We start from the raw sequence: 12,061 nt of genomic DNA, 5'->3' as shown, positions 1-12,061 counted from the left end.
ATGGCCTGCAAAACAATCTCCATTTCATTCCTGAGAAAATATGCTGAGAGCTGAGTTTTGACGGTTAAGAGCTCCATTCCTATCAGCCAGGACATGATGCGATGAACAAGGAAATAGCAAAAGCTGACAAAAAGGAACATCCTATTTTGTAACCTCTCTGCTGTACGTCAGCTGGGTACGACTCCAGGAGTCCAAATGATTGATTAGAAAGATACTAAATCGGCCATGCATGGTACACTCAAGTGAACTTTGTTCCACAGAATAGCCTGTCAACCTAGAGCCACTTTCAACAGAAAGTGAGCCGTATCCCTCAAATGCCTTAATTTCAACCCCAGCTGCTTTGGAAATCAAATTACGTCATTTTTACAACAATGGCAAATCTATAACTTCAAGCTCACTTCCAGAGTAAATTTTGAGTACGAGGGACATTTTCCAAATCTAATTCTGACATAACCGTGCATCCACAAATGTCTTAAAGGAGAACAAGGTGTCCTGATCATCACAAAGCTTTTTTCCGGCGTTTTGCTGCGTTTTGCTTTGTTTTGTGCCTATAAAATACTTTAACAAACCATTAAGTCTGACTTTAAGCTGCTGCCCACAAAAAATGACTATTTCCAAACTTTAACAAAAACCTTTCACAACCCACAAAGTCTGTCCAAAAGCTTTACAAAGCATACAAAACTTTCCAAAGCTTTACAAAGCTTACCTTAATGACAATATCTGTTAGTCTCTGTTTGTCGTACGGTACTTGTATAATTTCTTCACCGCCCGGCAATGGATAGTACTTGGGATCTACGACAAAGTCAAAAGTCATGCTGCGAGAGCCCAGAAAGGTTGGTCCTAGCGAGATGTAATCTGTCACACCGTCCAGGTAAAGACTGACGTTGGCTACTGGTAGCGACAGAGGAAACTCCGCACTGGCCGCTGTGATGTTGGGAGACGTGCAAATGAGCTCTGTAGCACTACTTGAACTGTTAGAACACTCCTGACAAATCAATGCAGAACAAAATGGATCTTTAACTATAGTTAGTATACCAATTAAAACATAGATTTTGGGGGAGGGTGGGAGGGGGGGTGGTGGGGTGGGTGTTGTACATTGCACTTTTTATGTTACAAAGGGACCAGACCAGAAAGGGTATCAACTTATTTCTGGTTCCTCTACTTCCATCTCACATATATATTATTTAAATACTCTATATTTACTGTTTACTGTATTTGATACCATCTATATTTATCCTATATTGTTCAAAATGTAAAAAATGGAATGTAGCAAATAAACTTGACTGATTGATTGAAAAACAGTTTTACAATTAAAAAAATAACTTCCTACTCTTTTAAGTGAAAGGATGAAAATGGAAAAGGGAGAGGGGGCAGGGGAGGGGTAATGGAAGTGTGGCAGTGATGGTTGTTATTTCAAAACAAAGTCGAATGACATATTTTCAAGATTCTTTTTCGAAATTCTTCCCTATTATTGACATACTTATTTGGAGATATGGTGATATATATTTCCAGACTATATTTATTTCTACAATTTTGATACCAAAGCGACAGCGACCATACTTTTCCAACTACAATTTTAAACTAAAGGTAAAGGGCAATTTGATTCTCCTGTAACCTGGGTTCACCTTATCCAAGTCTAAAAATATGTCTTTTGCTCTGTATTTCTGTTCTGTAAATTCCAACCCCCTGAAAAAAAAATGGAATAAAACTTACCCCTGTGAATGTGTCTCGACCGATTCTAAATTCCAGCCGTGCTTCTTGGATAATATCGAAATAATCTCCAGATATGGTGAGATCCAAGCCACCACTATGTAAGATAAATGTGAAAGGTTGATGAAATATGGGAATGTCTGATGTCTTTAAAATATTGACATCTTCAAGCATGTTGCCAAAAAATGATGTATCAATTAGACGGGACAAATAAAGTGATTAAACACTGTGTTGGTCAAGTTTCAAGGAAAACAAATAGAAATATTGTTTCTAACAGCCTTTTGGAAAAATTGGTTTCAACATGATGCAAAATTATGAAAATTCATTATATAATTTTCCGATATGTTTCGTGAGGAATTAATCCCTTTGTTCTCAAATTGTTATTAAAGACATCAACTGACCTGATTCAAAACTACTCTGAAAACCAGTAACATGGTGATAGCAATATCATAGTACAGAAAAACAAGTTCAAAATATTTTTGTTAAGAAACAGAAAAAAAAATGAAAAAGGCCCATTGTAAAAGAAAAATTTCTGATGAATATACAAACTATCATGAATGAAAATTTAGAGCAAAAAAGGAGGAAAGAAAAGGTAACCATGCCAACAGAATCAAAACTCTTTCTTACCTGGCAATAGAGCTTAGTTTCTCAAAGCTATCTACTACAGGATCATACAGGTACGTAAAGCCATCCCCGCCTTCTTCACAACCAAGGTCAAAGTACACAGAAATGTGACCAGTGGTAGTAACATTACCCTCCGATGTCTTGCAAGTGATTTCGTCTGCATTGCTCCTGTAAATAAACCAGTATGAGGAGGGTCAAAATAGGCTTACAGATTATGCTTACAATTTTCTTGCAGAAATGTGATGTCCGTACACACAGTGATTAACAAACAGTTTGACAAGGTGACAGCACTAATGTGCTGTCCTTACGGACAGTGAGTAACAAACAGTTTGACAGTAATAATGTGCTGTCTACATACAGTGAGTAACAAACACAGTTTGACAGCACTAATGTGCTGTCCTTACAGACAGTGAGTAACAAACAGTTTGACAGTAATAATGTGCTGTCTACATACAGTGAGTAACAAACACAGTTTGACCGCACTAATTTGCTGTCCTTCCATACAGTGAGTAACAAACAGTTTCAAAGTAATAACATGCTTTCTACATACAGTGAGTAACATACAGTTTAAAATGAGACAGTACAAATGTGCTGTCCCTAAATTCATTGAGTAACATACCGATTAAAGTGTGACAGAACTAATGTGTTGTGTCCCTTCAGACAGTGAGTAACATAATGTTTAAATTGTGACAGCACTAATGTGCTGTCCCTAAATTTAGTAGGTAACATACAGTTTGAAGTGACAGCACTTATGTGCCATCCTTACATAAAGTGAGTGACAAACAGTTAACACACTTGGTAAATGTAATGTGAAAGGAATATAAAAGAACCCCGGGAAACACATATAAAGTCCTTCAGCATTCTATGTTCAAGTTACCCTATAAATTGGAGGGGGAGCAGGGAGGAGGGGGGAGGGGAGAGGAAAGCTACACGAAGGAGAGAGGGAATCGAATGGGACCCTCAAAATCAGAAGACAAATGACATACTCAATTATTTCACAAGAATATCCAGGCTCACAACGGTTGGAGCTGATTGCCACTGTTTGTTTCAATCCAGCATCTAAATTAGTTCCTCTCAGAACAAGCCTGGTACCTCCTGACATAGGCCCTCTCACAGGAAATGAATATAAAATAACGGGTGTCTGTAACGAAAAGGGATTTGCTAATAGTCAATCATTTTTAAAATATCATTCATCACTGAACACAAAATTTGAGGGTAAATTACGCACCAAAACGTGCAAAAAAGTTATAAGAAAATAGATGTGCTTGATTGATAACTAATTTTACAATTACTATTAAATCTGCTTATATACAAAATATTCATTATGTAGCCTTTATCCTTCAAACACAATTCATTGCAGTGATAAACCAGTGTGGACATTATGGTTTAAGAATCATACTGAGTACATGATTATTAATCATGATTATTGATGAACTTTAAAGGGAAGGTGGTAAATCAAGGGCAGTGAGGTAGGAAAGTGATAAAATCCCACAAATAAAGAATGCCGAAAGGCTTGCTATGCTCGAGGTATCTGAGAAAAGTGATTTTAAACCAAATTACACAGATGCAGAAGTTAAGAAAATATATTGGCAGGTCCTCATAAGTGACAAAAACAAATTTAAACCTTAAAACTGCACAAGGAATGCTTCCCTGGGAGAATGCTGGAACAAAGTCTAAACTCTAACACAGAGGATTCAACCCCTGGATAAAAGCCTGACATATTGATAACCAGTCAAAACAAACTTGTTTGACTTATTCTGTCCCAAATTGTCCACACGTTCGCAGGAAGTAATTTAGTTCGGTTTACAGCCAAAGAGTCTGCCCGGCCATTGTTTATGAACAACTGAACTGAGCAACAAGGGGAACGGCTTGTGATCACAGATAACCCCGATGACCTGGGTTTATTAGAGGACTAATTTCCTCTTGCATTACACATCACTAAACAAACAAATATGAAATGTCAATCAAACTGGCTAATAAAAACAACGAAGAAAAGAACAAACTAAAACACAAAGTACAGGACATATGAGTGTTGTGGATCAGGGAAAAATATGAAAACAATTAATTTAAATACAAAGGCAACTTAATGTATTGCACAGGAGTGTGGGGGGTTGGGGGTGGCTGGGTAGGAGAGAAGGATGTGTGCACCACAGACGAAATCTCTCTTGCAAAGAGCTATATTTCTTAAGCTTAAAGTTATAACATCTCAACATTTCTATAACACTGTATAAAAAAATCAGATTCTTTGCTCTTGTTAAAGTATACTTTTCCCAGTAACTTTATATCTTCATAACTTGTTTTATAAAAATGATATAACCTTAAGGCACTTTGAATAAAGATCATTTTTCTTCCTTATTCAATTAACTAGACTATACAATTGTCAAAAGCTATTTAATACCAGCCAAACTAAAGCAGTCAAAATACATTATGGCCCACTGTTTGGAGAAACATTTTTCAACACAATAGGTCTCCAGTTAAGGCAATTAGATGACAATTTTTTGTTCAGATATCCTCTCTAAGACACCATCTTGCAAGCAACACCAGATACTTTAAACTGGAGAGGGGTGGGGGAGAGGGAGGGGTGAGAGGGGAAGGAATTTGCAAAACCCATGGTCAAGGGCAGTTGTGGAAAGTCTGTTAGTTACGACAGAAGAGCACCCAGAAGATTAAAATTAGCACAAGCAATGTTTCCACTTACCACAAAAGAGAATTCCTGCTGTGATTGGGCTAAGAGTGCCTGGTTGCTGTTAAATTGAACGGTCACTTTACCTGACCGAGGGGCCATGCTGCTGGCAGTGGTACAGCGTAACCTGTAACAGGCAAAATTTGAAAAATATGAATCGAAATTAAATCGTGTCAGGATTACACGGAAATACTACAATTATATTGGAAGGATAATTTTCGGCTGGACGAAATCCTCATTCTGCAACTTCAGCGACTAAAAACACTTTCAATTTTAAAACTTTGACCTTTTGATGGTATTTGTAAAATTCAGCGAATGTCTTTCTTCTGTTATTTCTGGTTTGGTTAAAAGATGAAGCAACTTTGACTATGAAGTTACAATCACATGAGCAAAGAAATTAGATTGATTAAAGTCAATTCATCTTTCAAATTATGATCCATCTTTGTACATTAATTTCGGCCTGTATCATATCTTGCTTAATGTAAACCTGCCCTGTTTGTACTTTCTTTGTACTAACAGAGAGGGAGAAAGAGAGAGAGAAAAAGAGCGTGAAAAGGTTCTGCAGATGATCTTGTGCAGACTATTATTTTACACACACACAGTCTATAAATAATTTTTATTCGCATTTTAACAATAAATTTGTGTGAATGAAAACTTACTCTTGTGAAGACACAAACACCATTGCAGTGCACTCAATTCCAGCAACTGCGATGGATTTGATATCAGTGGGGCCTAATCCAAGGTTGAATCCAAAGATGCTTAATTTAGTTCCACCAGCTACATGCCCTGAAGTGGGGAAAATCTACATAAAAAAAAGACAGGAAAATCCAACATCAAATATCCAATTATCATATGTAATGAATATGAAATTAGTCATTGCTAGTGATCAATCCCATAATGCACTCCTACCCTTCCCTTCGTCTGAATGACCACAAACGCTTGCCTTTAATGTTGAATGATCTTTTTTTGTGTATTCAGCAGGTCATATGCAACGCAAAAATTGATCTGGTAAAGTAATGAAATATCACACACACACCATTGACCTGCAGACTGAAAATCGATCAGGAAATACATTTCACAATATCGGGTGGATTTATGTCGCCTGAAAGATCCTCAATCTGATAGTCGATTAAAGGTAAATCTATGTTACACAGGAAAGGAACAAAACACAGTGGTTTTGTTACTTTCGTTCTAGAAGAGAATACAAGGGACTGCTATTCCCAATCGACAGCACAAGTGGAATAATCTCCTTTTTTTAAAATTGTTCCCCCGTTTCTGCTGTTTCTCACAAGTTCTAATTGCTAAGTACAATTTTTTTCGTCTTCTTTTAAGAAATAGTGGGTTGGTTTCACTGTTTGTGCTTCACTGTTATTTATCAACTCTCCCTGTAAGCCATTTTTGGGATTTGGCAAATCACTGCTGTATGTGTTTCATTACCAACAGACAAGCTGTTTTTTCATTCATCAACAGAGGGCAGTATTTGACTAAGAACTTAACAGGACTTAATTTAGTTTGTTAGGAATATTTGTAAATGAGGAGCCTATACCGTCCATGCTTAAACCGTCCATGCTAAAACCAGCCACTTCCTTGGCAACGACAAGTGCGAGACTTATGTCCTCAAGCACTTAATTTTTCCCTTTTCTTGTTGACTGGAACAAGTCGCTTCCACCTGAATGAGTTTTTACCCTAGCTATTGTTAGCCATGGAGTGTCCTTGACAACCACGAATCATCATCTCTTTCAATATTAGCACAATGGATGTAGCATTGCTCTATTGTTATGAAACATTAAAGTTATTTTGATTCCTTTACATTTGCTAAAGCACCATGCGTGACAAGTTGTTTTCATACAGAATTTATAGTTGAGAGATAGGCGAGGGTTTGATGGCATCTAGGTGTTAACATTGGCATACTTCCAAGATATTAACCAGATACACCACGCACTGAGAGTACTTTTGTTCTCTCTTGTTTTGATAAGTTTATTCCTCATTTCAGAAGTCTCTTACTCAGTAAAGAGTCTTACTTTTGTACTCTCACAAAAGGTAGTGAAATATACGGAGGACCGCTTCCTAAAATGCAGTAACGCCAAACGGTTAAGTGCCATGAACTTACGCTAACTATCGTTGGATTCTGACACGCCATCCCTTTGTTGAGTAATTCGTTTGTTGGACAGGTGTTGGCGTCCACCGGTGATAAGCAGTCATTGAGTTGAGGACACCAACTGCAGTTGAATCTTTCGTTGATGCTGAGACACACCCCGCAAGTTGGTTTGGTCTCATCGTCTAGCATAGTAACAGCTTTTCTGTTACACTTGTAAATGGTTACTGAAATGAAGGAAGAGTATATACCAGTAACAATGACATGTAATCTAGTACATAACTAAATCAATGTAAACCAGAGATCACAGAAACCCAGATTTTAAGATTTATTTGGTGGGATAGAAGTGTCCTGCATCAGGTTGGGATGCAGAAGGTTCACATGAAGACTAGAGTACTGTGTCCAACATCACATCCGGTAAATGTGCTATTCATTGTTAAGTTCAACATTCATCATACCCACCCATTATTTAGAGACAATATTCAGACTAATCAATAAACGTTTGGTTTAAGATCAGCAAATAAAAGTTGGCCAAAGTCACGTTCTCACTCATTTTGATAAATCATTCATATTTTATCTCGAAACTGAAATCCCATGAAATATATAGGTCACTATCTTGACCCTCAAGTTTAATCGCAAATAACAGAAGGAAAATCCCACATTTTTAAATGTTCTGATTTGCACTCTGTGCATGATCAGTACCATCTTAAAGAAGTATACCAGCCACAAATCTTTAGGATCAAAAGAAAACTTGAATTAATCGTTCCTAAATTTCCTTTGGTGAGAAAATCTATGTGAATGTCTTACTTTGGTAAATTTTAGACTTATGAGTATTAAAAGACCTTGTTAGTTTTTGGTAAAGTTGGCAGAAATTGCAAAATCAACTACTTTAAACAATAGATCATGTACATGTACTAAATGTTTCATAGAAGCCGGAACAAAGCAGTTTAATCTTGTCCAGTTTGTTCTGCTTATTAAATGCCAAGTTGTCTGGAGAACAATCAAAGACCATCAATCACATTCACCTCCTTGGCTGTTATTGGTGACATTTATTGTTTTTAATTTAAGGCTGCCAAAATTTCCCTTACTTAGTTTTCAGGGTACTGAACACCACAACATCATTAAACAAACACAATTGACCTGATTGCATGTGAACATGTTAGTATAACAAGCTCAAAAGACAACATCTTCTGATCTTGTTAGCAGAACTTGATGTCAAGACAAGCAACACATCTTCTTTACATACAAAGGCATGATTACAACGAGTGAGAAAATACCTTCAAAAAACAAAGGAAGCCCCTCCTCCTCTTAGCTCATCAAATTTCTACTGATGACATAAGGATGTATTTGGAAGATTGGCAATACAAAACCAAGGAAGAATAATTGTGCAGTAATTTTTTCCTGACCATTATCACAAAAGATGGGAAGATTGCCAACAAAAATATTGGCTTTAAAATAACAATATCAAAAAATATGAAATCTCAAACATCAGAGGCTGACAAATGTCGGAAACCAACCTCCTCCAGTCAGAAAAACATGGTTAAATTTAAAGTAACAGTAGTGAAAAAGTCACCATAAGAGATTTGATATCTATTAATATCACCTAGATTAATACTTAACTCTGGTTTACTATTAAAGCTAACTTTTGCATTTAGTTACAAAACAAAAGGTATTTCAAGAGCTTTAACCTCAAAGGTTTAGAATTATTTTCATTACCAGGCATTATTCAGGGATCAAAGGATCAGGGATCATTCACGGTGGTATCAAACGATCAGGAAATTACCTGTAATGTCATTCTCCATGTCTAGAGGGAAGGTCCCCCAGAAGACCTTCAAGGAGCCACTGACAGATTCATCTGGTGAAGAATAGTTGAACTGTAGAAGAAAAAAACAGATGAAAAAGAAAAGGAATGGATGGACGATGCCTTTCTCTTCATTTGTATCATAGGATGCATGATTCTGGTATCACAGGTAGGGGGAGGGAGGGGGGAGGTGGGAATGGGATGTAATGTGAAATCAAAGTTCAAAAATAACTATTCAATGTCACTTAAGCATACATGCCTAGATGAATAATTATGGTCATTTTTGTGACACAAATATAGCAGGTTGATTGTTAAGCATCAATGCAAGATGTCTAAAGAACAGTGAAACAATGAAATTAATCATATCCAAAAGATGTCCAATATTGCTTGTTTTCTTGTAAAGAATAATACAATTATTATGCATGATAAATGAGCCTAGGGAATTCTATATAAACGTGTCTATTTAAGACGGAATGACATTAGAACAAAACTTGGTTTGTCTCCTCGGCATTTGAAATACTGCTGCAAGGAAACAGCATAAGAGACAAGACTTCCTGGTGTGTTTACACTTACCAAGTTAGCTTCACATTCGATAAGACCATCTTCTAACCTACTAGCCGGTACTGACAGTGGGTCAAGACCACCAAACTGAATCTGACAACTGAAACTAAACGGCTGGTGAGAGACAAACAAAAAGGAGAATAAAATTATTGAAACCAAGAGTCATTAATGAATGGAAAAACAAAGTGGAAATCGTTGGGAATCCAAGCATTATACGGTGGAATATTTGCCTATGTTGTATTCATTCGATTGTACATATATGTCTGTGATTTGTAGCCTACAGTGAATTACTAAATATCATAAATGTCAGATATAAATGTGAGTTATGGGTTTACTTAGCTGGTCATATATGCCTAGATAGGACTTAAGTACAACTGTGATATATCTTTTAAGTGATTTTGTTGCAGGCAGATCAAGTAACAAATGGTTGCTTTTAAAAAATTTAGAATTTTGCCTCAAACTCTTGCCGTTAAAAATATTACGATTACCAATAAAAAAATTTGGGGGTTGATTTTAATTAAGAATAATTGTTCACAGAAACTGACGTTAAATGTGACAATTTATAGTGTCTCTGTGAGAGACTTTCTGCTCACTAAATATGACTCACTGAAAGTGAAGTAAACAAGGAAAGGAAAAGAAAAAAAATAAAGTGGTCTGAATGTACAAGCCATTTAAGATGTACCTCTGGTACAATGATGACTACTTACATCGGCAGGAAAATTAATTCCATTGATCTGTAACTCTCGAGTCTGTCCAGCAGGAATTAGAATTTCGTCTGTGCTATGAATCAGTGGACAGTCCTGTCAAAGAAACCAATGGAGACGTGAGATGTGTTAATGGCGTCCTACGAGGTCTAACAACATCCCACTGCAGAGAGCCATTATCTCAACGGGACAATTGACTTTAATACTAATGTTTCTTGACACAGTTCATAATAGCAATTGGCAAACCGAACAGACAATAGCGTCGACCATCTTTCTTTATCCGGTCACCATTTCCTATAACTTGTAAATAATTTTAGCATTTTCAGATGTTTCGTTCCTAACTCGAGTACAATTCTTTTTCCTTTCGTTTATTCTTTACAATCATCAGAATCACAACCTTGTACATCATCGCTTCTTCTCTTTGTTGTCGTTGAAAACATAGAAAATCATTTCTGTGAGATTAAAACAATTTAAGCTATCTAGAAACTTGCAAGAAAGGAATCAAAATGAGCTAAATTTGAGCTCTTTGCATCTCTCTAGTTTAACCATTCAGTTCAAATCATCCCCCTCCTATGGATATTTTTTTGGAGAATTGTTTTTTCTTATAATAGTCAATATTTCACCATGTTTATTCATAACGTATCCAGGTGGCTTTAAGTCTTCCCTATTCATACTAGAAAGAATGTTGGCAGGGGGTGGGGTGTGGGGGGGTGATGGGAATCGGCTGAATATGGCCAGGATAGAAATACGACACACCTTAGTTGCATGGGATTTTGTAAATTGTTCCTATTAAGTGAGAAAATTCAGGGAACCAATAATAATTAAATAATTATACAGCATAATGGATTAAATGATATCTTCATATTTACCATTCTGTTGATACTGTTATCATTGTGGCAGGTTTGCGTTCCATCAATGCACTGGTTGCTACGGAGACACCACTGGCAGCCATATTTGTTTTCAGCGCACTGTGAGCAGGATGCCAGTTGGGTACAATTGTAAAAGTCAAATGGCGCGGAGGCGATATTCCGACTTTGGTCGGCTTCCTGGTAATGCAACTGTAACTCAACAGTTCTGGATCCTGAATACGAAGAAAGAAGCACTTTGATGATACATGACAACCATACATAAATATGATACATTGAACATGAACGTGACGCTCAAGATCGATACATCAATCTTGATAATTTGATGAGGTGTTTCCTTATTTCACACAGGAAGGCGACGGAAGTATAGGCTCGTGTACCCTCGTGTACCTGGCTGTTACCGTACCTTAAAGCTTTATTTATGGTATTATTTGGCAGTAATTAGTTAATTTACTAACAGACATACATATTGGAAATATGTAGTACAATGCATTCAGAGAAATCCTACAAAACTGAGTACTCATGAGAAAATCTAGAATATACTGATACATTCCCCCCCCTTTCATTTAGGTGTTGTTACTTTGACTCTGTGTAGTGATATAAAATAGTCACATGATCAGTTATTGCACTCTCTGAACAGACACAGTAAGGCCTTTGAAGAAATTACTAGACACCAATTTTTCCTTTTCTTGCTATGTGAACAAGATTATAAACAATTCAGACAAAATCTTAAGTTATTTATATTCAAAGCTTAAACCTTGCTTTAAAATGTCACGCATGATGATTTTAAGACTTTAAAATGTGTCTCAGATACTGTCAACGTCACGTACAACACTTCATGAACTGATTTTAACTTCCAAAGAACTGTGAACCATGATGAACCATGATGCGAACAGCAGTCTACGAAAAGCTAGTCAACCAAATATTGTCTGACCATATAGATGTGACCCTTCCTTGCTTTGTCTTTATACACTATTTTGTTAGAAAAAAATCACTTAAATTAGGATAGGAAAAGGG

The 12,061-nt window shown here is 36.6% G+C and overlaps 1 protein-coding gene across 4 annotated transcripts in view; it reads right to left on the bottom strand.

Annotated features, from left to right (window-relative positions):
* The window catches only part of LOC139961679 (plexin-A4-like), a 93,271-nt gene that overhangs the window by 12,532 nt on the left and 68,678 nt on the right, over positions 1–12,061 (bottom strand). For all 4 annotated transcript variants that reach the window (XM_071961069.1, XM_071961071.1, XM_071961068.1 and 1 more), the window contains exons 8-18: positions 11,048–11,259; positions 10,182–10,274; positions 9,487–9,588; positions 8,896–8,986; positions 7,128–7,339; positions 5,677–5,819; positions 5,033–5,144; positions 3,321–3,475; positions 2,338–2,502; positions 1,714–1,807; positions 707–985 (exon numbers count right to left, since the gene is read on the bottom strand). In XM_071961069.1, coding sequence (XP_071817170.1) covers positions 707–985; positions 1,714–1,807; positions 2,338–2,502; positions 3,321–3,475; positions 5,033–5,144; positions 5,677–5,819; positions 7,128–7,339; positions 8,896–8,986; positions 9,487–9,588; positions 10,182–10,274; positions 11,048–11,259 — 1,658 coding nt within the window. The remainder of the gene's footprint in view (positions 1–706; positions 986–1,713; positions 1,808–2,337; positions 2,503–3,320; positions 3,476–5,032; positions 5,145–5,676; positions 5,820–7,127; positions 7,340–8,895; positions 8,987–9,486; positions 9,589–10,181; positions 10,275–11,047; positions 11,260–12,061) is intronic.

Source organism: Apostichopus japonicus, chromosome 20 (assembly GCF_037975245.1).
Source record: "Apostichopus japonicus isolate 1M-3 chromosome 20, ASM3797524v1, whole genome shotgun sequence".
Lineage (NCBI taxonomy): Eukaryota > Metazoa > Echinodermata > Holothuroidea > Aspidochirotida > Stichopodidae > Apostichopus > Apostichopus japonicus.
The sequence above is the reverse complement of the archived record's forward strand: the minus strand, read 5'-3'. Positions and strand labels throughout refer to the sequence as shown.